Source organism: Tachysurus vachellii, chromosome 22, assembly GCF_030014155.1.
Source record: "Tachysurus vachellii isolate PV-2020 chromosome 22, HZAU_Pvac_v1, whole genome shotgun sequence".
NCBI classification, from domain to species: domain Eukaryota; kingdom Metazoa; phylum Chordata; class Actinopteri; order Siluriformes; family Bagridae; genus Tachysurus; species Tachysurus vachellii.
This window is the reverse complement of record NC_083481.1, coordinates 18,699,346-18,727,023: the sequence shown is the minus strand read 5'-3', so window position 1 is coordinate 18,727,023 and position 27,678 is coordinate 18,699,346. Positions and strand designations below refer to the sequence as shown.

Genomic DNA, 27,678 nt, shown 5'->3' with positions numbered 1-27,678 from the left:
TCTATCTATCTACATTATCTATCTATCTATCTATCTATCTATCTACAGTATCTATCTATCTATCTATCTATCTATCTATCTATCTATCTATCTATCTATCTATCAGCACTGTGTGTGAGGAGTTGTGTATATGAATGTCAGTGTGTTCATCCTTCAAGCTTGGACACGTCTTGTGATGCTGCCTCTGTTACAGTGCTGTTCTCTGGAGAAATGGTTCCTCAGATGATGAACTCTCACTCTGAGGGATGAGAAGGTCGAGTTATAGCATGTGCAGGCAGGACAGAAAACCTCTAATAGAACATCTGATGTTTTTGTCTTGTCAGATGTCTGTGGATGAGTGAAACAGAGCAGGAGAGAAAAGCTGAGAGAGTTTAAATGTTATCTCGCCCCGAGTCTGAGTCACTTCCTCACATGCTGCACTGACTCAAGCAGAACAGAGATTGATGGATCATTTTTATTTCGGGCTTAAGAGTAGTGTGGATACAGCTTTCAAACTGTACCACAATGTCAAGCTCTACCTCACTGATGTGTTCTACCTCAGTGTCAAGCTCTACCTCACTGATGTGTTCTACCTCAATGTCAAGCTCTACCTCACTGATGTGTTCTACCTCAATGTCAAGCTGTACCTCATTGATGTGTTCTACCTCAATGTCAAGCTCTACCTCACTGATGTGTTCTACCTCATTGTCAAGCTGTACCTCACTGATGTTCTACCTCAATGTCAAGCTCTACCTCACTGATGTGTTCTACCTCAATGTCAAGCTCTACCTAATTAAAGTGTTCTAACTCAATGTCAAGCTGTACCTCACTAATGTGTTCTACCTCAATGTCAAGCTCTACCTTACTAATGTGTTCTACCTCAATGTCAAGCTCTACCTCACTGATGTGTTCTACCTCAATGTCAAGCTCTATCTCACTGATGTGTTCTACCTCAATGTCAAGCTCTACCTCATTAGTGTTCTACCTCAATGTAAAGCTCTACCTCACTAATGTGTTCTACCTCAATGTCAAGCTCTACCTCACTGATGTGTTCTACCTCAATGTCAAGCTCTACCTCATTAGTGTTCTACCTCAATGTAAAGCTCTACCTCACTAATGTGTTCTACCTCAATGTCAAGCTCTGCCTCACTGATGTGTTCTACCTCAGTGTCAAGCTGTACCTCATTGATGTGTTCTACCTCAATGTCAAGCTCTACCTCATTAAAGTGTTCTACCTCAATGTCAAGCTCTACCTCACTGATGTGTTCTGCCTCATTGTCAAGCTCTACCTCACTGATGTGTTCTACCTCAATGTCAAGCTCTACCTCATTAAAGTGTTCTACCTCAATGTCAAGCTCTACCTCACTGATGTGTTCTACCTCAATGTCAAGCTCTACCTCACTGATGTGTTCTACCTCAATGTCAAGCTCTACCTCACTGATGTGTTCTACCTAAATGTCAAGCTCTACCTCATTAAAGTGTTCTACCTCAATGTCAAGCTCTACCTCACTGATGTGTTCTACCTCAGTGTCAAGCTCTACCTCATTAAAGTGTTCTACCTCATTGTGGTCATCTTGAGTTAGCAGACACTTAGATGCTCATGACTGAAAACACAGCAGGGTTTCAGTCAGATCTCATGGCACAGCTGATTGTGCACAATGAAAGATGATGATGAGGATGATGAAATATCACTCAGTGCAGTAGAGTTTCAAGAGAAGAGAAGTAAATCTCCGGTGACAAAACAAACTTTTGACTGAGTAACAGAAAGGCGGGGCAAAAAGTGGCGGAGGGAGGGAGGAAGGGAGGGGCAGGTGAATAATTAATATGTGCGCGAGACACCGTTCTTCATCACCACCATCACCTGAGAGCTGAGAAGCGCGCGACACCGTAATTAGGCTCTAAAGATCACATGAAGCTGCAGGAGTGAAGGATCTCAGGTAAGATTGAGATGAACACGTGAAGATAAAAGGAAACGTGCTGCTGAGGAGTGTTTAAGAGATCAGGAGCCTCATAAAAGCTGCAGGAACTGAATATCTTTGTAGAGAAGCGCGCGTTCGTTAGAGGAATGGAGGCTGCTGGGTAACTTCCCTGCACTTCCGGTTATTAATCACCTGTCCCGTGTGTGTGACCATGAGACGGATCGGGGTCGCGTGCGCACTGCTGCTGCTTAGTGCGCGTGTGTCGCGGAGCTGCGCGCAAGACGCTGTACCTGGTTCAGGTGAGACGGGGAAGGGTTTAGGGGTGCGTACACCACACACACACACACACACACACACACACACACCACATACCATACACACACACCACACACACACACACACTAACACACACACACCACACACACTAACACACACACACCACACACTAACACACACACACCACATACCATACACACACACACACATACTGTATTGTGGATTGTCCAGCGCACGTGAAGGTGTAACTTTGGGTGTTTATCCTGAGCCTGATTAAGTGTTTTGTTCTAAAGTAAATAAATTCTTTAAAACTCTTTGCTCCTCATCTGTGTAGCGGGACTGCAGGTGTGTGTGTGTGTGTTGTACAGGTCAGTGGTGGGGAAATGATTAGTAAATGGAAACAGATCTCCATCGTCAGATTCTCTAACACACAGCGGAACACAGAAATGTTTAGACATAAATATCTATTTTTCTCCAAAGTGTTGATCAGCTCACAACTGTACTGCTTTCATCAGAGGCTTTACTTTATACTTTAAATGGAAAAGGTTTCTCTCTCTCCCTCCCTCCCCCCCCCTCCCTAAACCAGAACCAGAACTTAGCTGTTCTTTTCTGAATATCAGCTAGAAGAGGAAACCTGCCCAGTTCCACCCTGCAGCCCAGATCACTATGGAAGATTTCAGGTGGACTTTTATCCCAGGAATCATAATTAAGTGGATATTTTGGGCCCCAGATTTAGTTGCCATATAATAAAAATAATTTAATGATATTTTCAGCCACAGTCTAACAGGGGCTTTGAATTTATAGCTATTAGTGTAGCTAAGGATCGTTTGTCAAGTTTAAAGAAATGTCTTCTTTTGAAGACGTTTTTTCTTTTGGAACATTATTACGTTATCAGTGTTTATTGGTAAGACCCAGTTAGCACTGTAATTATAAAGGAGTGACAGGCTTTCTTGTCCCTCCTGAGTTGGTGACAGCAGAAGCAGGTCATCTGCATGTAGCAGACATTTCATTTCTCTGTCCCCTAGAGACAGTCCAGGGCAGGATGAGTCCTGACGAGTTGTAGCCAGTTCATTAATGAGAATATTGAATAGCGTTGGGCTCAGGCTACAGCCCTGAGGAACTGATAAATGTTCTCTGTCCTTTTGTTTGTGATTTTCACACAGCACTTGTTCTGCTTGTACATGTCTTTAATGATGTACCTTCTGACCCACAGGACGTTATATTTCTAAGGGATTTGATCTTTTCTGTTAATTCCTTTAATGCTACAGGGGAGTTCAGAGGGTGTAACTGGTCCTTTACTGTATGTTCCAGGTCGTGTAGTTGGGAGGTTTATAGTGTTTGGTTGGGATTTAGATCATGTTGAGTATAGAGATGTCCAAAATGTTCAGTCCGTACATTTGGGTCATGAATAGTAGGAGGTGTGTGTGTGTGTGTGTGTGTGTGTGTGTGTGTGTGTGTGTGAGAGACAGACGGGGTGTGTGTGTGTGTGTGTGTGTGTGTGTGTGTGTGTGTGTGTGTGTGTGTGTGTGAGAGACAGACGGGTTGTGTGTGTGTGTGTGTGTGAGAGACAGACGGGTTGTGTGTGTGTGTGTGTGTGTGAGAGACAGACGGGTTGTGTGTGTGTGTGTGTGTGTGTGAGAGACAGACGGGTTGTGTGTGTGTGTGTGTGAGTGTGTGTGTGTGTGTGAGAGAGACAGACGGGTTGTGTGAAAGTGAGACTAGCCGTGAGAGAGCTTTTATTTCTCTCCACCCCCCCCTCTCTCTCCCCCCTCTCTCTCTCCCCTCTCTCTCTCCCCTCTCTCTCCCCTCTCTCTCTCCCCTCTCTCTCCCCCCCTCTCTCCCTCTCCCCCCCCTCTCTCCCCCCCTCTCTCTCCCTCTCTCTCTCTCTCTCTCCCCCTCTCTCTCTCCCCCTCTCTCCCCCTCTCTCTCCCCCCCCTCTCTCTCCCATCCCTCTTTCCCTGATATTTCTCTCTATTCAGCAGTGAAGTAGGTGATGATGATTTTATCTTGTCAGATTGTAGTCCTTTTATTTCTGCGAGCAGAAAATTTGTGATAATTTTGTGTGTTTTCTTTCTTTATGGCTCCACTGTGTCATGCTTTATGGCTGTGTTTGTGTGTGTGTTTGTGTGTGTTTTTTGAAGTGAAAAACTGAAGGTATGATGAGAACAAAGGGAGCAATCATGCAGAAAGAAAAACAGATACGCAGAGAGCGATGTGTGTGTGTGTGTGTGTGTCTGTCTGTCTGTGTGTGTGTGTGTCTGTGTGTGACTGTCTGTGTGTGTCTGTCTGTGTGTGTGTGTGTCTAGGCCTGAGTTCTAGCACTTCCTTATTTATTTCTGCTCATCAGAGAGCTCTGTCCTTCTCCAGCCGTTCTGTTCCTCTCCCTCACTCTCGCCTGCCGTCTCTTCCCTCTGAGTTAATCAGTAGCAGATTCTCTGAATATTTAGACTTATTATTCTTGGAGCGTGGCTCAGACAGAGCAGCGAATAATTCACTCTGATCAGCAGGAAGCACTACAAATGATTACCACAAACACTGTGTCTCAGTGCACAAGTGTCTCAGTGCACATGGTGCTCCAGGATCTCAGCAGAGACAAAGACTCCTAATTCATAGAGTGCTAACTTTCACTTTCTCTCCTCTTTCCTCTCTGAGGGTTTGACTGCTGTGAAAGCGACGTCCTGCTCCTGCTCGACTCATCTGGAAGCGTCTCTTTTTATGAGTTCTCCCGCATGCTCCACTTCCTGTCTGACTTGCTCCACCCCTTCAAGGTTGGGCGTGGTCACGTCAGGGTGGCGCTGGTGCAGGTGGACACTGAGCCGCGGGTTGAGTTTAACTTCGATGCCCACAGCAGCCAGGAGACTCTACAGGAGGTGCTCCTGAGCACACCACAGCTTCGCGGGGACACCGAGACAGAAACGGCGCTGCTATTGGCCCAGAGGTTACTGCAGCAAACGGCAGGACAGGAAGCTCCGCCCAGAGTGCTCCTGTGGCTGACAGATGGGGTGGAGATGGGGAACGTGGAGGGCCCGATCGCAGCGCTGCGTGAGGATGGCGTGTCTGTGCTAGCAGTTTCTATTGGACACTCAAATTACCAGGTGTTTAGCAGAGTTGTGACTCCGCCCATTGAGCAACACCTGTACTTTGTAGACCCCAATTCTATGGACATCATCGCCAAAGACCTGAAAGAAGCCATTATAGGTGAGAGATACTGCTCATGTCCCATAATGCACTGCAGCAGGTGTCTAAATAGCGTGTGTTAAAGAATGAAGCTGATGATGCTGTTCCTGTGCACTAGGTAGTGAGCAGTGAGTGTGTAAATGTAGCTCACTGTCTCAGATAATACTCTACTGTGTGTATGTACGTATGTTCCTTTATTTTCCTGCTGCTTCAATCCTGTCTGCTAGCATTTTCTTCCTCTCAGCAGCAGCTGGATGTGAGGAAGCAGATGTGACAGGATGCAGACTGAACGCCACAGTCTGTGCTAATCACGCAGCTAGCCGTCTCTGCAGGAAAGCCGTGTGCTAATGTTAGCAGCTGGTGCGCTAAGCTGAACAAACGCACCTCGATACACACCGCTTCCTTCTAAATAACGCAACTTAACCTTACACTCACCTGACACATTGAGCTAGAATCTATGACAGCATGCTAGCTAACAGTCAGGTATCATGAGCTGAGGGAAACAACACCTCATGGTCTACAGCTTAGGCAAAGTCTTCAGCAGCCCACTAAGCAGTATGTAAGGTCAGTTAGAGCATTCAGAAAACATAATTGTGAAGGAAAGTCCCTCTCGGTGCTAAATGCTAGCATGCTAGCATGCACCAGTGTTGGTTTAGCAAGCACACGGTCACAAAACCTTTAATAAAACATACTGAACAGAATTTCTTGATTGATTTCTTTCACGTCCACCGTCTCAGAGGTTCAGCACAGCTTCGGCTTTCACATTCTGTCTGCAGTCTTAATGAAACTTCCCTGCCTTCTATTTCACACATCTGCTTTCTTCTCGCTCTGTTTATTTTCCACCTCAGAGCTGATCTGCACCAAGTGTCTGAACGTGCGTGACGTGACTTCCCATAGTGCCGTGCTGCACTGGCGGCCCCTTCTGATTGGGGGGCTCGGGTGGTACGAGCTGAAGTACGGAGAGGCGGAGCAGAGCATCGACACACACCAAAAACTTACATTGTCACCTGATGTCACCAGGACTGATCTCACACACCTGCAGCCTGACACACACTATAATGTGATGCTCACTGCACACACACTACACACAACACACAGCATAATGCACAGCACCAGCTTCACCACCCTGCCAGGTGAGGAGGAGGTTCTGCTGTTCTACACCTTCCTCTGTTTTTCATTGATCTGTGCTTCAGTCTGCTTCTCAATGCCCTCGTTGTAACTGTTGTCGTTGTTGTGTTCTCCACTCTGTTGTGTAGATGTATCGGGTCCTACCACGGTGATGGTCTCAGAATCTGGTTCGGACCGGCTGCGTGTGAGCTGGTCCCCGGTTCGGTCGAGACAGGTCGAGAGGTACCAGGTGGAGTTCGGGCCTATTCCACGTGGGGACGTACGCTCTGTAACCTCATCACAGACCAGCGTCCTGCTCACACAGCTCCAACCCGACACACACTACCTCATCACCATTAGCGCCCTGTACTCCTCTGGCCAGCAGGGGGCCATTTCCATTAAAGCCTGCACTCAGGAGGGTGAGCGAGAGAGAGAGAGACCGAGCGAGAGACCGAGAGAGAGAGAGGGAGAGAGACCGAGAGAGAGAGAGGGAGAGAGACGGAGAGAGACCGAGAGAGAGAGAGAGGGAGAGAGACCGAGAGAGAGAGAGGGAGAGAGACCGAGAGAGAGAGAGGGAGAGAGACCGAGAGAGAGAGAGGGAGAGAGACCGAGAGAGAGAGAGGGAGAGAGACCGAGAGAGAGAGAGGGAGAGAGACCGAGAGAGAGAGAGAGAGAGGCCGAGAGAGAGAGAGGGAGAGAGGGAGAGCAATGTGGCTAAAGTCTTGTCTTTGTTGTTTTGTTTTGTTTTGTTTGTGTGTTTGTGGATTTATAGGTGCATTAAAATCTCAGCTTCCTAACAGAGTGTTGAAATTAAAGTCAGTCTGATGCACAATAAACATTTACACTCAGGAATTTATGGCAACATTTATCAAGCAGCTTCTCTTCTGGGGTCATGCAGATGAAGATGGAGGAGAAGTCGAGAAATCTGCATTCAGACCAGATGGCTCTGTATCTCTAAAAAGGAGAAGAGAGGAGAGAAGAGGAGGAGGAGAGAGGAGAAGAGAATAGAGGAGAAGGGAGGAGAGGAGGAGAGAAGAGAGGAGAGGAGGAGAATAGAGGAGACGATATAGTCACACTGTAATGTTTAACTTCACAGTTCCAAAGTTCTGAGTTCTGCTTGTTCTGTTTTGGTGTTTGATGAGAAGTTAAAATGACTGAGTAATAAAAGCATTGCAGGTTTCAGGTCTGTGCAGAATGGTGTAAGGTGTTAAAGGCTCTAAACACAGCACAAGGTTTCATATTAAACTGCAGTTTGAACATCAACTTCACCAACATCCTGCTCAGCCTCCACGTCACTCACGAATCACCTGGTTAACTTTGTGTTACTTGTGTTAAGTTAAAGGTGTTGCGCTGGCTGTTTGTGCTGCTGAATTTCACACGTTTATAGTTCAGTGTCTCACTCATTCCTCACTCCGTGCTTTGTTCAGTTCTCTCAGCAGTACACAACATCCGACTGACACCCATGGGCTTCAACTCCGTGAAAGTGGACTGGGAGACCCAGGAGCAAGGGGCGGGGCTTCAGGGTTACTGGGTGAAGTGGGAGACAGCTGAACACTCTCCATCTTCATCTTCTTCATCCTCATCACGTTACCTGCCTGCTCATTCACAGTCCACTGTACTGACTCAGCTGAACCCAACGACCCGAGTGTGTGTGTCTCCGGTGTACAGGACAGCACGTGGAGATGGGCAGTGCTGCACTACACACAGGTACAGAAAAACGGAGAGAGAGAGAGAGAGAGAGAGAGAGAGGGCACAACGGCATCTGACCTGATCACTCAGAGCAGGATCAGTGAGCGTGGTCAGTAAATGAGCAGCCAGGAAGCTCGTGAGTCCCAGTGTTTGTACAGCTGTAATGTGGAACAGTGAATTCATTATGTGATCAAACCTCAGCTCCGTCACACACTTTGTTTATCACGTCGATGTTGTCAGGGTGTCACTGCTGTATGATGCTCTACTTATCACACAGCTCAGTTTGCACTCTGCTTGGAATTGACAGAAGTTGTAAAATACATCCGTGTGTGACAGAAGAGTGTCAGGAGTGTTGTGTGTGTGTGTGACAGAAGAGTGTCAGGAGTGTTGTGTGTGTGTGTGACAGAAGAGTGTCAGTAGTGTTGTGTGTGTGTGTGTGTGACAGAAGAGTGTCAGGAGTGTTGTGTGTGTGTGTGACAGAAGAGTGTCAGGAGTGTTGTGTGTGTGTGACAGAAGAGTGTCAGGAGTGTTGTGTGTGTGTGTGTGTGTGTGTGTGTGTGTGACAGAAGAGTGTCAGGAGTGTTGTGTGTGTGTGTGTGACAGAAGAGTGTCAGGAGTGTTGTGTGTGTGTGTGTGTGTGTGTGTGACAGAAGAGTGTCAGGAGTGTTGTGTGTGTGTGTGTGACAGAAGAGTGTCAGGAGTGTTGTGTGTGTGACAGAAGAGTGTCAGGAGTGTTGTGTGTGTGTGTGTGTGTGTGACAGAAGAGTGTCAGGAGTGTTGTGTGTGTGTGTGTGTGACAGAGGAGTGTCAGGAGTGTTGTGTGTGTGTGACAGAAGAGTGTCAGAAGTGTTGTGTGTGTGTGTGTGTGACAGAAGAGTGTCAGAAGTGTTGTGTGTGTGTGACAGAAGAGTGTCAGGAGTGGTGTGTGTGTGTGTGTGTGTGTGTGTGACAGAAGAGTGTCAGGAGTGTTGTGTGTGTGTGTGTGACAGGAGTGTCAGGAGTGTTGTGTGTGTGTGTGTGTGTGACAGGAGTGTCAGGAGTGTTGTGTGTGTGTGTGACAGAAGAGTGTCAGGAGTGTTGTGTGTGTGTGTGTGACAGGAGTGTCAGGAGTGTTGTGTGTGTGTGTGTGTGTGACAGAAGAGTGTCAGGAGTGTTGTGTGTGTGTGTGTGTGACAGGAGTGTCAGGAGTGTTGTGTGTGTGTGTGTGTGTGTGTGTGACAGAAGAGTGTCAGGAGTGTTGTGTGTGTGTGTGTGACAGAAGAGTGTCAGGAGTGTTGTGTGTGTGTGTGTGTGTGACAGAAGAGTGTCAGAAGTGTTGTGTGTGTGTGACAGAAGAGTGTCAGGAGTGTTGTGTGTGTGTGACAGAAGAGTGTCAGAAGTGGTGTGTGTGTGTGTGTGTGTGTGTGACAGAAGAGTGTCAGAAGTGTTGTGTGTGTGACAGAAGAGTGTCAGGAGTGTTGTGTGTGTGTGTGTGACAGAAGAGTGTCAGGAGTGTTGTGTGTGTGTGTGTGTGTGACAGAAGAGTGTCAGGAGTGTTGTGTGTGTGTGTGTGTGTGAGACAGAAGTGTCAGGAGTGTTGTGTGTGTGGTGAGGGAGATGGTTATATTGGTAGAAGGATGTTGGAGATGGAGCTGCAGGTCAGAGGTCAAGAGGAAGGATAAAGAGGAGATATATGGATGTGTTAAATGAGGACATGAAGGTGACTGGTGTGAGAGTCGAGGATGATGAGGATAGTGTTAGGTGGACACAGATGATTCGCTGTGGTGACCCCTAACGGGAAAAGACCAAAGGTGAAAGAAAACATTGCACACTGTCACTTGTTAGCGTCTGGTCACCGGCATGATGTCGTACACTAAGTGTCCATCGTAATCATGTGGGAGTAGATCAGGTTTTAATATTAGAGCATTTTGCATTCTACTGCAGTAGTGGTCCAGTACTCCAGTGCCCATGACCAGTGTCCATGACCAGTGCCCATGACCAGTGTCCATGACCAGTGTCCATGACCAGTGTCCATGACCAGTGCCCATGCAGCCCATAGATACCATTAGAGTAAACTAATGTCTGTACTTTTAGCTCACTTCCTCACATACACTCTGTCCTTTACACTATATAACAGATTGTTTCATTCTAATGACCATTTTCTTTTTCTAACACACTACACATCTGTCTCATCCTTCTGACAGCTGCTTTGTGAAAAGAGAGAAGTTTGCCAGCGTGACCAGCTTTCGGTGTGCCATGGAGGAGGAAAAAACAGTCGCGTTGTTTCCTGTTAGCTAACTGGCTAAAAATCTGGTTTTCTTGTTGCTCAGTGTTAAAGATGAAGAGATGAAAACTTTGAAATTCACCTCATAATTACTGTCCTAAGCTCTGGTTAGTGAAATAGCCTGCATTAAGAACATTTCATATTTGATTCACAAACCTCAGAAACCCTATCAGGTTAGCTTATGCTAGCTAGCTACCTAACGTCAGTGATGAAGGTTTTATTCAATTCTTTTTACATTACTCATAAATCTGAAGAGGTTTTCTATATTTCCAGCTAAATCAATAACCACAGTGAAAGTCTTAATTATCTGAGCTATCCTGCTGGATTAGCATGTATTAGCCAGGCTGCTAGCGCTAACATTACAGACAATGGAGTAACAAGCTTAATCATACAATAATATCTAATATAAAACAGAATTTTACATTATTTTATTTCCACCTAAACCCACAGCATCAAGTGCTCAAGTGTCTTCTCCAGTGGTGTTAAAAACGAATAAGCCAAATGAAACTGGTGTAAAGTCTGGGGTCCAGTCTGCTCCTGAGCTGGTGTCACAGCAAAGGAGAAGAAAAATCATTACTTCATCTTCACAAGTAATGCTGTGACCTGAATAAAGCCTTCTGGATTAACTGAGGTGATCGATGAGGATCAGAGGTGGAAGGGGTTAAAGGTGAAGGAGCAAAAAAAAGAGAGGAACTGATTCATCTCCACATCTCATTGTGAGGAACTCTGTGGGGTTTAGATACATTCATTCAGTTCCTGCCTTCATGCACAGCTTCTCTCTCTCTCTCTCTCTCTCTCTCTCTCTCTCTCTGTGTGTGTCTCTCTCTCTCTCTGTCTCTCTCTCTCTCTGTGTGTGTCTCTCTCTGTCTCACTCTCTGTGTGTGTCTCTCTCTCTCTGTCTCTCTCTCTCTCTGTCTCTGTGTGTGTCTCTCTCTATCTGTGTGTCTCTTTCTCTCTCTCTCTGTCTCTCTTTCTGTGTGTCTCTCTTTCTGTGTGTCTGTCTCTGTGTGTCTCTTTCTCTCTCTCTCTCTCTCTCTCGCTCTCTCTTTCTGTCTCTCTCTCTCTCTCTCACTCGCTCACACACACACACACACACACACACACACACACACACACACACACACACACACACACAGTGCCACCCAGTGCTGTCTACACACAGTTACACAAAACAATGCTGTGATGGAAGAAAGAAATTATTTTGACATTTATCTCCAATAACAAAGAGGTCCAAAATTCCAAAAAGTTATTTTTGTTTGTTTTAAATAATTGCTTAAGGACTCATTTATTACACTGAGATGCAGGTATAAATTACACGTCACGTGCCGATCTGAGTTTAATGTTTCACTACAGATTATTTAGTTAAAGACATATCTGTGAAATAAACATCTGGTTGGATAAAAGACATTTCTTTGTGTCTCTCATTTTATCCTAAACATTTGCTTTCAGCTGTATGTAGAACATCCACAGCTCATTACACACAGCCCAGGCGAGGAAGGACGTCACATTTCATATTTTTAATATTTATAGAAGGTGGGCACGGTGGTAGCACGTGATAGCACGTTCACCTCACACCTCCAGGGTTGGGGGTTCGATTCCCGCCTCCACCTTGTGTGTGTGGAGTTTGCATGTTCTCCCCGTGCCTCGGGGGTTTCTTCCGGGTACTCCGGTTTCCTCCCCCGGTCCAAAGACATGCATGGTAGGTTGATTGGCATCTCTGGAAAATTGTCCGTAGTGTGTGATTGCGTGAGTGAATGAGAGTGTGTGTGTGTGTGTGTGTGCCCTGTGATGGGTTGGCACTCCGTCCAGGGTGTATCCTGCCTTGATGCCCGATGACGCCTGAGATAAGCACAGGCTCCCCGTGACCCGAGGTAGTTCGGATAAGCGGTAGAAGATGAATGACTGAATATTTATAGAAAATAACATTCAAATAAATACAATCACAGACACATATTTACGGTATTTATAATTCATTTTATTTGTAACCTGTCAGGTTCTTGTTATGTATTTAATCCTTGTGTAAAATGTCGGAGGGCGTTGATAATAATGACAGTAATAATTATGGCATCAGTCACGTGGTAGAGCTGCACAAAGGGGTTAAAGCGACGGCTTGATGCAGCTTGTGTTCAGGTAACCAGTAATGCTTGTGCTCTGTTGACCACAAGGGGCGCTGTGCAGGCAATTTTACACACTGAAATGACCTGCTGTTTATTCTACTTCGGATTTATTCCGTATCTTCACTTTAGAGTAATAATATAATTTATTGATGTTTAATGTCGTTATAATTTAGTGCTGATAAGTGGAGCAACTGAAAAATGTTTGTCATTTCATCTGTAGGTTGAGGGATGAATAATCTGACACCAGCCGTGTACACACATGACCGTATAGTACATGATAGTAGAGGTAATGTTGAGTTCCTCACTGATGAAGTCACATGGTCACTTTCTTTGTCTGCGTGTCTTGTTTGTATGAGACGGTGGTGCTCTCCAGCACTTTCTTCTTCTTCTTGTCCTCGCTCGCGGTGGTTCTACAGCCGACCCAGACGTACAGCTCCTGCACCATGGCCCTGATTCTCCTGCGCAGTTTTCCGTGGCCGAACGCCACGACCATGGGGCTGAAACCCACAAAGACGGAGGCGGAGAACTGTGAGATGGTCAGCAGGCCCTCAGCATGCACACCACGATCGTAGTTGTAATACGTCACAGCAGCTACCTGCATCACCCAACTCACAATGAACAGAAGCACCAGCGTCATGATCACATGACCTGCTTTCCGCTCCATTTGCACGTGCGATGCTCCGCTCTCCACGCCCGTCGTCACTATACGGATGTGTTTCGCCAGCACCCGGAGAATCGCCAGGTTAGTGCTCACCATCAGCAGCATAGGCAACACCTGCAGGAGGACACCATCATCATCATCATTAAGTCATTCTGAGTTCTGTCTGTCTGAACCTGTCTATCTTCATAGCTAGCAACCTGCTGTCAGTCTGTCTGTCCACCTGTCTACTGGCCATCTGTCTGTCTGCCTGACCATCTCTCTAAACAAGCACCAGATTGATTAAGGTCTCTGTCTGTGAAAGCTCTCTACTTATCACTGAACGACACTGTTCTCTGTGCACTAACCTCGTTAAGGGCGAGTGAGATGGAGGCGAAGGCTGTTCCCTCCTGTTTGGAGGGGAATTCCCACATGCAGCCAAGCAGCGGGCGAGTGTTGCAGCTGATCACCATGATCTCGGAGGTGCTGTTTCCACTCACGTGTTTGCTGTAGATGGCAGCAGGCAGAGAAAACACCAGGTTTCCTCCCCAGATGAGTCCCAGTGCCAGAACAACACGTCTGTGGTCTTTCTGATATGCCATTGGACCCATAGCCACATGCTTCCGCCTCAATGTGGTGTAGTGAAAGATGCTGAGGCCCAGCGTGGTCCAGCAGCCTACGGAGCGCCACCACACCCACAGCAGCATGAACACTCTGCACCAGTTTGTCTCCAGATACACTTCCAGGCCCAGGTCCGAGATGAAGATGGGCACGGTGCGAAACAGCGAGATCAGCAGGTTAGCTAGCGACAGGTTGAGCAGGATCATGTCAGATGGAGGCATGTGATGAGATGAACTCTCCATGGAACACAGTACCACCTGACAGAGGGAGAACACAGAGAGATGGAACACACAGATCTTACATATAGTAATTTATACAGTTTTCTCAGTACCTATATTTATTGTCTGTATTTTCACAACCTGTTTTCTGTGTCATTAAAAGACTAAACTTGTAGCCTTGCAGTGTTCTAGTTACTCTCTGGTTGATTGTTGGGGAAATGAGCCAACCTAGTTTAGAAAAAAAAGTGGTCTAATGTGTGTGTGTGTATAATGTTCTGTGTGTGTGCTCTCTGTAGCAGTGAAACGGTCCCACAGCTCACAGACTGACATTCAGGTCCCTCACACTAACATGTAAGTAAACCTAGAGCCACCAGTTTACCCTGAACACACTCCACAGTCTCACAAAGACCCAAAGTAGAACAGTGGTGCTGATGGTCCACTCCTGAGGTAAACATCAGCACCGTGCCTGAATCCTGAACAGAACCACTTTGATCTGAAGAATCAGAACAGCAGCATTCACTCTCGCTGAGTGTTTCACTAGGTACATCGAAATAAAATGCATACACTGACTGCAATTAATTTACTGTAATGCGCAAAGTATTGGCACCCCTGTACCTCCTCCAGTGTACTCCGCCTGCTCTTTTTCCTCTGCTGTAAATGTCACATAACAGCCAAAACACTAAGCTCTCAAAACATTCAAACACATGAACATCCGCTGACTCCACAGCCTTCCTCTTACCGTGAAGATGACCAGGATATTTCCCAGAATTCCAGAGAAGACCAGAATGCCAAACAAGATGGCATCTAATATGAGCACGTTAGCCATGGTTTCCTCTTACTCTGCCTCTGTCCCTCTGAGCTCTCTGTCAGTGAGTGTTCTGTCCATCGTGTGTGTGTTTCCCTTCCTTCAATTTCCTTACTGATAAATCAGCTTTTCCTTTTATGCAACTCACACACACACACCTGCCCACAGCTTTCTGTCAGCAGTACCTGTGCTGACCAGCACACAATTTAAGGCCAATTTAACATTAGCATCAGTGGCTAAGCAACTGTAACCTGGTCTTCTTTCCCAAATGGGTCATGGAGCTGAGCACTGAACAAGACGATGGTGCAATACGTACGGTTCTGACGTCATTGGGCAAGTTGTGCATGTACATTATTTCCTTTCATCATGTCTTTAAAGGAACAGTTAGGCCAAAATGAAGCGTCCCTTCACACACAGACACTCTGAGTCCTGTGATGTTTCATTAGGACGGAGTGTTTGAACATGTCTGATGTTTGAAGTTTGCTTCTTCAATCTTGTATACAGAAAAAGTCACTGTGTGACATGGAGACTGCTATTACACAGAACTGTTAGCCTTGTGCTGTTAGCCTTGTGCTGTTAGCCTTGTGCTGTTAGCCTTGTGCTGTTAGCCTTGTTCTGCACTGATCTGAGCTCAGAGGAACGTTTTTGGCCAAGTGGCTCCTTCAGACTGAAGCTGAGGAGGACAGAAGATAAAGGTTGTTCTGTGCTTTCAGCCTTCCTGTTTTTAATGGATGTGAAAATCTGATTGATCTGTAAATCTGTATTGATCTGATACACAACAAACAACCGATCACACTTACCCCAAACCCCCAGCTGAACGAGTGAGACGTTTCTGTGTGTTACAGTTGTGAACACTGTGTAATGCTCCTCACACCACAGTCTGATTGTTAAGAAGGACAATGTTCAGTGTTATTTCTGTAGAACATTACTGCTCAGAAAGTCCTGGTTACATGAGCCCCAGATCAGCAGGTTTATACTAACTACCTTATGGTTGCTATAGTAACAAGGTCTCATTTAGCGTTCACTCCACATAATCTAAGTGTTTATCTAAGATTTAAATCATTTACTGTTTTCAACCATTCGCTTTTTTTCTGCACACATTTTTTGCACTGACACTTTAACTCTGGACTGACACTTTAACTCTAGACTGACACTTTAACTCTAGACTGACACTTTAACTCTAGACTGACACTTTAACTCTGGACTGACACTTTAACTCTAGACTGACACTTTAACTCTAGACTGACACTTTAACTCTAGACTGACACTTTAACTCTAGACTATCACTTTAACTCTGGACTGACACTTTAACTCTAGACTGACACTTTAACCCTGGACTGACACTTTAACTCTAGACTGACACTTTAACTCTGGACTGACACTTTAACTCTAGACTGACACTTTAACTCTAGACTGACACTTTAACTCTAGACTGACACTTTAACTCTGGACTGACACTTTAACTCTAGACTGACACTTTAACTCTGGACTGACACTTTAACTCTGGACTGACACTTTAACTCTGGACTGACACTTTAACTCTAGACTGACACTTTAACTCTGGACTGACACTTTAACTCTGGACTGACACTTTAACTCTGGACTGACACTTTAACTCTAGACTGACACTTTAACTCTAGACTGACACTTTAACTCTGGACTGACACTTTAACTCTGGACTGACACTTTAACTCTGGACTGACACTTTAACTCTGTATTGCACAGCACATTTTATATTTTTTTATACCATTTTATACACTTATACACACCATCCTACACATGGACACTTTAAGGACAATAATTAAAAGCACATTTATGTATATTTATGTATATGTATATACATTATTTTTCACTTATATTTTCATATTTTATATAGTTTCTTTTTATATAGTTTATACTGTACAGTCACTGATGTGATGAAGTTTTGTCTGGAATGGAACTGATCTCGCACCCGGATACACATTCTGGAGAGGGAGAGCGAGAGCGAGAGAGAGAGAGAGAGAGAGAGAGAGAGAGAGAGAGAGAGAGAGAGAGAGAGAGAGAGAGAGAGAGAGAGGGAAAGGGGCTGGGGAAGAATGACAGCTAATCTACTGTGTAAGTAAGAACAGAAACTAGCCTCTTAGACGTTACACCACATCAGACGTAACTATAAACAGATAAACTGTGTGACGTGTCATTAATGTGTTATTGCTGTCAGATTTAAGGGTTTAAGAATAACACACTCCAGTAAATACAAATGTGTGTGTAGACAGAAGCACAAAGAAGTGTGTGTATATTTACCTCTGGTAAAGTATGATCAGTATATCTCTGTGTGTGTGTGTGTGTGTGTGTGTGTGTGTGTGTGTGTGTGTGTGTGTGTGTGTACCCATGGGCATTACATTGCACACTGACTTAACATTTTCCTGTTATTAAGAGGAACGCTGACTCACTCTGAGCTGCAGAGATCAAAGCATCGGTTTGTTGATTTGGTTGTTAGTTCCAGAGAAGTGCACATGAATGGTGAAATATCCACATTGTGTTTGTTTAGAGGAGGAATTGTGCACGTTTCTGTGTTGAGAGAAGTGTGACAGCTCACGTGTGATAAAGACTGACTAAATAAATCAGTGCTAAGTAATGTGTGTGTGAAAAGAGTTCAGATTTACATTCACATTTACATTTACATTCACATTCAGTGTTCAGCTGACTTCAGTCTGTCTCTGTGTTGTGATTAAACGCTCCAATGGTCTGAGGCCACACTGTAAATCTGGGGGCTATTTTTTATGTATTTATTTATTTATTTATTTATTATTATTAAACAAGGAATATTCCATATCCTGGACATTTAATAGTGAAGACTGGGCTCTTTCTAGCTCCAGGTTGAACTGTAAGTTCATGTGTGATATTAAACATGTTGCCTGCTTTCTTTAAAAGGTCATTTTTTCCTTCTGCAGGTGATCAGAAGACACTTGGACAGATTCCAGTGAAACAGATGATAAGGTTTTAGACCGATGCAGCTGGAGTGAATGTACAGTGTCCTTAAACACCAAAACACCAGCACTAGGAAGAAACTCTGAAATTCATTTACATACAACTTTACACTCAAGTTATCTGTAATAAAATTTGTAATTAAATTGTTTTATTTATTTATTTATTTTTAGTTTCACTAGTGTTCTCAGAATGTTTTTATGCATTAATTCATCATTCACACACTTTTATAATCCTCTTGTTGTGCAGTTCTCATATCGACCACTGGATGGTGCTGCCTCACACCGACAGCACGAGCAGCAGCGTCTCACTCCCCGTCCGCCGAGCTGAATGTCCACAATCTGATCTCCTCAATCTGATCTACCATTTCTTCTTCTCCCGAAGCTTTAATGAGTGAAGGATCAGGCTGCTGGAGAAGCCCAGTGTTGCAGAGGCGAAGCGCGACGTCATGACCGTTCCCCGAGATTACAAACACTCGCTGACGTCATCACGTCATTCACCTACAGCGTGTACGACAGGCGGCCAGATGAAGAGAAGAGGACAGCGACATGGTTCCTCATCACGTAAGCGGTGTTTGTAACTATAGAACCTCATGTGTGGAGAGCAATGCAGCTGTTCTGTGACTGGTGTCTGAATGTGTGACTGCTGCATCTCTCTGTCTCAGTATGATGATGACTTCCTTTCTACAGGCTGTGATGTGATGTGATGTGACAGTCTGCACCGCTCCTCTCTCGGGTTCCTCCTGCTGTGATTGTGCCTCCTACCTTCCCTGAGATGCACGCTGAGACACCATAATCTACAGAAATATTGTAACCTTCTCAGGAGGGAGAAATGAGGAGCCCCCGGAGCTCGCTGGTCTCCTCCTGTCTCTCTGTGCTGCTCTGCTGCTGGACTGGAGCGAGCGCCTGGCAGACCCGTGACGTCAGAAATAACAATTCTTACATCCTAACAAAACTCACTTCGCCACACGTCAGAAACAGAGATGGTGAGGTTGAGCTGAAGAAGCAGGAATACGAAACCAACTTGAGTAGCAGCAGCAGCAGCGACTTGCTCCAAGAAGGTAGTGTGTGTGCGTATCGCGTCCTGGAGAGAGGTGAAGACAGACGGCTATGTTTCCGACACACTCGGGTTAACTTCACCTGCCCCAGCAGCACCTGCAAGCTGGTCAGATCACCTGGAGGTCACCTGGTCGCCAACCTGCTCTCCAACAGCACTGTGCTGCTCCAGTGGACTTACCCCATAGTGCAAGAAAAATCAGAACAGATTAAAGTGAACCCAGAGAACCCTACAGAACCTGTGACAAGGTCTCCACCTGCGTCACCAAAGAGCCCCAGTGTGGGGCAGCTGGAGCCTCAGGGGGGCTTCAGGATGAGGTGCTGGTGGAACGGCAGCTACACTCAGTTTGAGTGTGCAAGTGTGCACCTGGCCAGCGGCTGCAGGGACTATCTCCTGAGCGAGCTCCACGAAAACGTGCCCTACCGGATCTGCCTGCAGCCGGCGGTTTGGGACGGGCCCGGCGAGTGTGTGGAGTTCAGCACGTCACCCACAGGGATGCAAGACATCGTGATCGCCATGATGACGGTGGGCGGAGCAATCTGCGTGATGCTTGTTATCATCTGCCTGCTAGTGGCCTACATAACGGAGAACATCATGAGTCCCAACGCGCAACACACACATGCCACGGAGCAGCACTCTCGCCATTCACACAACACATACCTCTGAACACACACACAAACAGCTGAAGACATGATTTATTTAGAAAGTATTTCTTTTAACCAATCACTGCCTTCTGATGTCATCAACTTTTCCTCACACATTTATATTAGCAGTGTATTTTTCCTAAGTTAACTTAATGTTCAAAAAAATCTTCACCTGGAACTCGACAGGAAATAAAAATGACTGTCATGTCACACACCCTTTTACTCTCTTGACTTCTAAATGAAGTGGTTTTTTTGTTGTTTTATTTGCTTTCAATCAGAATGCAGTTGGACATTACTACATGCTGCAAAGTTCTCATTAATTCACCGCTTTGGCTTTGTGTATAAACTCAAACTTATAAACTTATAAGTATAAACTTGTGTATATAAGCTCATTGGGTAAGGTGTTTGACTACTGATCGGAAGGTCATTGGTTTGAATCCCAGGTCCACCAAGTTGCCACTGCAGGGCCCCTGAGCAAGGCCCTTAACCCTCAATTGCTCAGGTGTATAAACTGAAATAAAAATGTAAGTCACTCTGGAAAACTCTGTCTGCTAAATGCTGTAAATGTAAATGCACACTGATGACATCAGATGGCAGTAAGTGCTTAAATAGAAACATTGCTCTTCACATTCATCTCTGTACCTACACATACATCTAAAAACACACACACTCCCTCCTACTGAGCTCTCATTTCACATACACGTTCGTGTCGTGGCACTCGAACACGAGAAAAGAGAGGCCCTGGACAAACCTTCTAACAGCCCACACACACACATACACACACACACACACACACACACACCTATCTCTGTGAGCTTCTGGTTACATCCATGGCAAAAAGAGTATATCATAATGTAAGGAGCACTGCTGCATTTTGTGTCTTCTTTTCATCTTGAAGCAAAAAAAACATCTCATTGGAATTCTGTTTCCATTTATGTTCACATATCACAGCGAGTGTGTATAAACACACAGATCAGGTAGAAAAGCTTCCTTTCCTGTGACTGTGTGAACTGACATTAACCACTGAACTGTTCACATTAGATCTCCATTAGCCAGGTAGCAGTAGGAACATGTGATTAAAAGAAAAGGATCCAGTTTAAGATTATTGTGAAATATAGACATCTGAGTGACATTACTGTCATGAATGTAAAGAACTTGTCTAAAAATGCTATTGTGGCTAATGAATCTAGCATCTTTCTGCTACACCTGATTATATTTTAAACTTAAATTTGGATTTTTTTATTATTCCCATTGAGATATGAACATTAGGAAATTAAGCTGCATGTGAAAATTGAGGGGAAAATGATTGAAAGCTAACTGGATCCTGTTTGCGTTCACTTAGCATTAGCAACATTAGCATTTTAGGCAAACTTCTTAGTGCTTTTAGAGTGAAAAAGTTTGTTTTTGAATAGTTTTCTTTTGTTTTATTTCTGTAGGAATTTACAGTAATACAGTCGGATAACACGCCATCGTTGTGGTGGCTACAATAAGATTTTATGCCTTACAAAGTTAATAATATTCCGTTATACAGAGGACGTGCAGACTGGTGAAGCAATCTGAATACTGTGCTATTTTTCTCGCTTATATAAATCCTCTTGTCAATAAATGAATAATTAGCATAATTTAAAATGTGTGTTTTTGTGTGAAACTTTAAAGATCATCCTGGATGCTGATTATTGTTTTATATATATGATTGTTTCATTGTTTTTAAACAGAAGTGAAACTCAAACAGAAACTTTCTCAGAAATTGTGAAAAAAACCTCTGACTCTTTAAAAACAGGCTTTAAATTAATTAACTCCAAAAGGTATTAATTTGATCATACAGACTTTTATGCCACAGAACATGAGCACTCTGGCTAGCTATGTAGCTATGTAGCTAATTTTTCTGACAGAAATATATTGGTTGTCATGGTAACATTATATTGTTTGGCCGATTTTAGCTAATAAGACAGAGAATGAGGATGTAGATGAAGACTCTGACATGTCCATGAGTGACTAATGTGAGTTATTTCACCGGTAATTAACTAGCTGCTTATTTAAGTTAAGCTAATATGAGTAATATGGATGACAGGACAACACGGGGGCGTTTCTAATTTGCATAATCATGTATATTCATAGATCCTGGCTTTTTTTTTTTTTTAAATAATAGTAATAGTATTTAGATTGTTTTCTAGTGTAGATTGCTGGTTAGCTCAAAATTGTTTCATTCTACATGTGGTTTATTTATTTATTTTTTACTTTTTGAGCAATACACTTGATATTTGTATGTTCTATTTTAGTAAATAGTACAACGTCTCCCAGCCCTAAGCCACGCCCACAACACGCAGCCCCTCAGCCCCGCCCAGCGTACTGCGTCACATTAGCCTCCGCCGGTCCGCCATTTTGTTCCAGATTGTGCTGTAGACAAATTCGGTGTAGTTGTTGTGGTTCTGTGCCGCTGAATGTTCTCGCTATCAAAGTGCGTTGTTGTTTACTACCATTTTTGGGTGTGTTTAGACTAAAAGGTGCGTAGACTAAACGTAAGGTCGTTGTAGTTTTGTGGATCAGTAAGATTTTGCAGTACATTATGCCGAGCCACCCGCTGCGTGTAGCGGTGGTGTGTTCGAGTAACCAGAACCGCAGCATGGAAGCGCACAACATCCTCAGGTAACGTCCTCAGGAGGAAAAGACCAAGTGTAATAAAACTACACGATCACCAGGAGGTGGACACTGAAGCTCACCAGCAGCTGCTCGGGTTTCTCTTTAACCGCCACTGACAGGACACTTATTACGATTGGAACACTGAGTTATACCAACTACTCATATCAAGTCAATAAACTTTTAGTATGGGTGGTTTTTTTATTTTTATTTTATTTTTTATTTCTTTTTATTTGTTATTTTTTGAGAGTTCCTTGCGTGGTGAGGGGGAGGGGGGTGTTGCTCTGCTGTGTCATAGAAACCGGAAGCAGATGGAGTTTTTCTTTACGGCTCGGAGTCGATCTCGAAGAGGAATCGATTCTTCTATTCGAGTCAATCGAAAATTAAACACTGAGAAATTGATTCGGTTCGATCAAAGCAAAGGACAGTAACGTGTATAAAATAAGAGTCTAAAAAAAAGACACCGCTCAACACGAGCAGTCTGGCACATCAGTAAAACGAGCCGTTTTCTGTCGCTCTGGACTCACGGAGTCGGTTCCTAATCTGAGTTGGTTATACTGACTGCTGCTGGACACATTTGATGCTCGTTTTAGTTAAAAAGCAGGTCCTGTGTATAAGTTCAGACCAGTTTGGTGGTTTAAATCGTGGCCTTACACCTCTGAGAAGGTTCTAAATTACCTGATGATACACAGTCTGATAGTTTACTTTAAATAGCAAATTATAAATCACAAGCTTCTTATGGGTATTTTTTTTATTTTTTATTTAAATAAGGTTCAGGTAAGTAATAATGTAGTGTATTTTACTGGAGCACATGTTTGTGTCTTTATCAAGCTGTTTCCACTCTGTTGTTCACACTTTCTCCATGTTTCTGCAGCAAGCGAGGTTTCGATGTTCGATCTTTTGGCACCGGAAGCCATGTGAAACTCCCAGGACCCACTCCAGACAAGCCTAATGTGTATGACTTCAAAACCTCTTACGAACAGATGTACAGCGATCTGGTCCGAAAGGACAAGGAACTGTATCCCACACACACATACACACACACACACACACACACACAGACCCTTCCCCTTTTCTAAATACACAAATACATGTAGTTGTGAATATTTAACCCATTTTATTCTTTACCCTGAGATGGCAAGGGTGTGTATGCATGAAGAGTTTAACCTCATATTTTTTGAACATGAGTGACGGTGGAGATGAGAGGACTGACACTGGTGACCAGTGGCATCAGTAGAGTGATGTGTTTGCAGCTGATAGACTCTCACTACTTATTCACACTCACACTGACGGAGGACTGCGTTCCACATGCTGGGTGAAGCAGTAGGGCAGATGTGCAGTGTGATAGGGTCAGATACAGTAGGAGAAAACTGCAAATGTGTTATTTATTATCCTTCCTTCAGAGTTTTAATATTTTTATTAGAACGGTGTAGAAACTGCTTTTATTTTCACCTCTGCAGTTTAATGTGCTGTAAAATACATGCTTTTTTTTTAAAGCAATAAATCTGGTGGTACTGAAAATGATACTGAAATTGTGAAGTCACCACATATCTGATGTAGATCATGAAAAAAGCCATCTGCTGGTTCTTGTGTGTGTAAAACAACATGCTCTGAAACACACAGGCGTCGGGAAAATAGGACACAGACACTCAAGCGGTCGGAACATGTAGATCTCCATCACTGGAGATGACTGAACTGAGCTGGACAGGAACTTAATCGTGCAACGCCTGATCAAACAATGCCTCATGATTCAAACCTTGATATGACTGAAGTGTCTCCAGCAGGGTGTTAACACACCGCTATCAAAAATATAATCTGAGTAGGTAGTGTGTTTTCTGTCAAAAATATCCTGTGTCATTAAGATTAGCGAAGCAGGCACACTGCACACTCAAGCTGAACTAAACACAGCAGAAGTGCAGCTTTTAAAACAACTTGTTCATTTAGGCGATAAACCTGCTATCCGTGGGTTTGGGGCATTACTGAGGAGAATTTGAGCTAATTTAACTCTCCACTAGGAGGCGCTAATCTGATCAAATCTAATCCATGTCTGCTTCTAGAAGAGCTCACTTGATTTTATCAGCTAAATAAATGCTATTTCAGTTGTTAGTCAGAAATGATCTCAGGACACGGTTGGTGTTCCACATCGTGCTCAGACGTGTATCAGCTCAAAGTTTTATTCTTAAAGACATGCGTCATCAGTGGATTTTACTAAAAGCAGCCGTGGTCTATAATCTAGTTGTTACTGATGTTCCCAGTGTGTAGAGGGAACAGGGACCTGCTGTAACAGTACAGTTAAAGACTGGCCTCATTTCTGCAGTAATCAGAGTGAGCAGAGTTTCCAGCAGGCTCCTGAATTCCCTCCGAGCACAGAGAGTTAGTCATGTGTACAATGGAGAGATCTGATGTGAAGGGCAATTACAATGAAGGTTAACAAGTGACGTATGGAGCATTGTTTACTGAACTGTTGCATTCATATATTCTGTCCACAAGCAGGACTAGGTTTAGTCCCCTGGGCCTGGAGATTAAATGGTGTTTAAATGTGTTGTGTTTGTAGTGAAGAACTGAGGGAAATTAATTTTATTCAATTCAATTAACAGACATGTTCATGAGTGTGCAAAGTTTGCTCTCTTTTTCAGGTTTCAATAATAGCTGAAAGGGTAATGTAGTTAATAGAGGATGCTTCTGACCCCCAGTTACACCAAGTGTGTGTATAACAGCTTTGCATGGAGGGCATCAGTGTCTCTGACACCTACTGATGTGCTTTCAGATCTAAAACATGACCCAGGTTTATCTGGATGTTTATTTCTAAAGACGGTTCTATATATTTTTAAGTTTATTAGCACATTATACTGTAGACATGAAGGTTCTGGATATTTCAGGAGCAGTGACACATCATCACTACTGTGCATGATGATTGCAGTGCTGTGCCGTGACTCCAGCAGCAGAGATGATATAGTGTGGGGTTTGTCCTGTAGGGGGCGCCTGGGTGCCATTGCAGATCTGTGGAAGCTTGGTGAAGAGTTCTGCATGACTGAACCTCCTCAGTGTTGAGCTTTTACACACCCCACACATCCAGGCAGTGTGTGTGTGTTCAAGATCCATACAGCAGCATGCTCTAACTCTCCACAATAAAGTGATGCACCTTCAGGACAGAGCCTCAGCTACCATGAGAGCTGTTAAAGCTCTGCTGATGGAGTCGCACCAGCTGCCTGGATGTTAAAACTCATTTCTTTATTCTTTCTGGACAACAGGGACAAAAGAAGCCGTTATACTGATCTATACATCATGTAAACCCATGTTTGTTTCGTCTAATTGAATAGCTCAGAGGTAGAGAGAGAAAGAAAGTAAGGGATTTTATCACAAGCTTGTTGTTTCCTTAACCCAGCTTGTCCTCAGATATACACAGAATGGCATCCTGCACATGCTGGAGCGCAACAAGCGCATCAAGACAAGACCTGAACGTTTCCAGAACTGTAAGGACCAGTTTGACCTGGTGATCACCTGTGAGGAGAGAGTGTATGACCAGGTGCTGGAGGGTAAGAGATCCCCACACACACACACACACGCACACGCACATGGCCTTTAGAGCTGAATAATATAATAATAGCTTGGCCAATTTTCTGACACACTTTTCTGACTCTACCACTTCTACACACTAGACTAGAACTTTTCTTAAAAATTGTCTTCTGTGAAGTTTGTGTTAGTCATTGTTGACTGCATTCTCCAGTCAAATCTGTAGATAAGTAAGTGTGTGTGTGTGTGTGTGTGTGTGTGTGTGTGTGTGTGTGTGTGTGTGTGTGTGTGTGTGTGTGTGTGTTCATGCAGACCTGAACTCTCGTGAACAGGAGACGTTCCAGCCGGTGCACGTAATCAACGTGGACATCCAGGACAACCACGAGGAAGCCACGCTTGGAGCTTTCCTCATCTGTGAGCTGTGTCAGTGTGTGAGTGTAACACTACTGCTGCCTAACACACACACACACACACACACACACACACACACACACACTATTTAGTTACCCGAGTCTCTCACTCTCATATTTCACTTCAGTTTCATTTAGAAAAGTGTTATTGGTGCTTGTTGCTGTTGTACAGTCTGGCCAAAGCTGTGCTGAGTGTGTGATAAATCAGCTTTATAGACTCTGGTTTATAAATCATTCTTATTATAAATCAGGAAAAAGAGAAAAGAGATTACAGCCATCACTATAATGCAACATCATCAATGAGTAAATCATACAGAAAGTGTTTTTACAGCAGAGAGACAAATGCAGAGAAAAGGACGGTGTGTGTGTGTGAGAAAGTGAGACATATTTTAATATTACAGTGTAAATGATATCTGTGTGTGTGTATGTAAGTGAGACATTTTAATATTACAATGTAAATGGTGTGTGTGTGTGTGAGAGAGAAAGTGAGACATATTTTGATATTACAATGTAAATGATATCTCTGTGTGTGTGTGTGAGAGACAGTGTGAGTTAGCTGGCATGTGCATCACTAGTGTTTATAGAAATGGAGGAAGATTTTAGTTGTGTATTTAGTGAGTTCTGATCTGTCTCTCCATCTCTCCCTCTCCGTCTGTCTAACTGTTTCTATCTGTCTGTCTCTATATTCCTCTCTCTGTCTGTCTTGTCTGTCTCTTTATATTTCCCTGTCTGTCTCTTAGATTCAGCACACTGATGATATGGAGAATGATATTGATGAGCTGCTGCAGGAGTTTGAGGAGAAAAGCAGCCGTCCGTTCCTTCATACGGTCTGCTTCTACTGATGTCTGCTGCGCATGTACACACACACACGCGCACACACACACACCATCACCATCCTGAGGCCCAGCTGGACTGGTCACACAGACATCATCACACTGACATCATTTTGATCTCAGAGCTGCAGCATGCGCCGCCTGTGTTGCCACACACAAACACACACACACACACACACACAAACACACACACACACACACATTCTGTTTCATCCCAGATAATGAAACACTGTTCCCTGAGTCAGATACAGCTCTCTCTCACACACACACACACACACACACACACACATACACACACACACACATACACATACACACACACTCTCACACTCACCACATTGTGTATGTATTAATCACACAACACAGGACAAACCTTTCTTTTCCTCTCTGAGAATATTTTTTTTATTGCTCTAATAATTGCTGAAGAATAATGAATATTTCGGTTGTGTAATTTGGAGACGATCAGCTGTGTGTAAGCATTGACATGTTTTTACTTGAATACAGATGATTATGATGATGAACCAGAAAATGGGTTTCAGATGTTATTTCTGTTTGTGTTCATAGTTATTTAAACATTACGGAAACTCTTCAGGATATTTTCATTGTTTCTGATCTTGCTTTTTTTTTTTTTTTGTAAACTGTGAGTGTGATTGTAAGTCCAGAGTGCCTGAACATGTGTAAATAGAACACTTAAATGAAAAAACACCATAATAAACTCAGTGAAATGCAATGAACACACCAGTGAACATTACTGTGTCTTAAACCATATTCACCAAGTCTTCAGACCAAAGGGTAAAATTCACAAAGGATAAA

At 44.0% G+C, this 27,678-nt stretch overlaps 4 protein-coding genes across 6 annotated transcripts; 3 read left to right on the top strand and 1 right to left on the bottom strand.

The window, feature by feature from the left end:
• The first annotated feature begins 1,849 nt into the window (after positions 1-1,849).
• On the top strand, positions 1,850-11,815 carry LOC132838327 (von Willebrand factor A domain-containing protein 1-like). 3 transcript variants are annotated; one of them, XR_009647621.1, is made up of 7 exons: positions 1,850-2,197; positions 4,827-5,372; positions 6,200-6,484; positions 6,608-6,877; positions 7,886-8,165; positions 10,331-10,517; positions 10,861-11,815. XR_009647621.1 is itself a non-coding variant. In XM_060858598.1 (6 exons), exons 1-6 carry the CDS (start codon positions 2,110-2,112, stop codon positions 10,339-10,341), a joined length of 1,482 nt encoding a protein of 493 aa, XP_060714581.1. In that variant the 5' UTR covers positions 1,850-2,109; the 3' UTR covers positions 10,342-11,815. The 3 variants fall into 3 exon arrangements, 2 of the variants coding, with proteins under 2 accessions (XP_060714581.1, XP_060714580.1); XM_060858598.1 differs by having other exon boundaries at positions 7,886-8,164; positions 10,328-11,815; XM_060858597.1 differs by having other exon boundaries at positions 10,331-11,815.
• Positions 11,816-12,635: 820 nt separating this feature from the next.
• Positions 12,636-14,829, bottom strand: LOC132838165 (olfactory receptor class A-like protein 4). The gene is made up of 3 exons (XM_060858355.1): positions 14,743-14,829; positions 13,533-14,042; positions 12,636-13,302 (listed from the first exon to the last, which is right to left on the bottom strand). Exons 1-3 carry the CDS (start codon positions 14,827-14,829, stop codon positions 12,841-12,843), a joined length of 1,059 nt encoding a protein of 352 aa, XP_060714338.1. The 3' UTR covers positions 12,636-12,840.
• Positions 14,830-18,077: 3,248 nt separating this feature from the next.
• On the top strand, positions 18,078-21,000 carry fndc10 (fibronectin type III domain containing 10). The gene is made up of 2 exons (XM_060858207.1): positions 18,078-18,335; positions 18,462-21,000. The coding sequence occupies exon 2, from the start codon at positions 18,604-18,606 to the stop codon at positions 19,492-19,494; it is 891 nt and encodes a 296-aa protein (XP_060714190.1). The 5' UTR covers positions 18,078-18,335; positions 18,462-18,603; the 3' UTR covers positions 19,495-21,000.
• Positions 21,001-21,855: 855 nt separating this feature from the next.
• Positions 21,856-27,599, top strand: ssu72 (SSU72 homolog, RNA polymerase II CTD phosphatase). Its single transcript, XM_060858187.1, has 5 exons — positions 21,856-22,118; positions 22,984-23,127; positions 25,506-25,645; positions 25,935-26,053; positions 26,773-27,599. The coding sequence occupies exons 1-5, from the start codon at positions 22,039-22,041 to the stop codon at positions 26,872-26,874; spliced, it is 585 nt and encodes a 194-aa protein (XP_060714170.1). The 5' UTR covers positions 21,856-22,038; the 3' UTR covers positions 26,875-27,599.
• Positions 27,600-27,678: the final 79 nt, after the last annotated feature.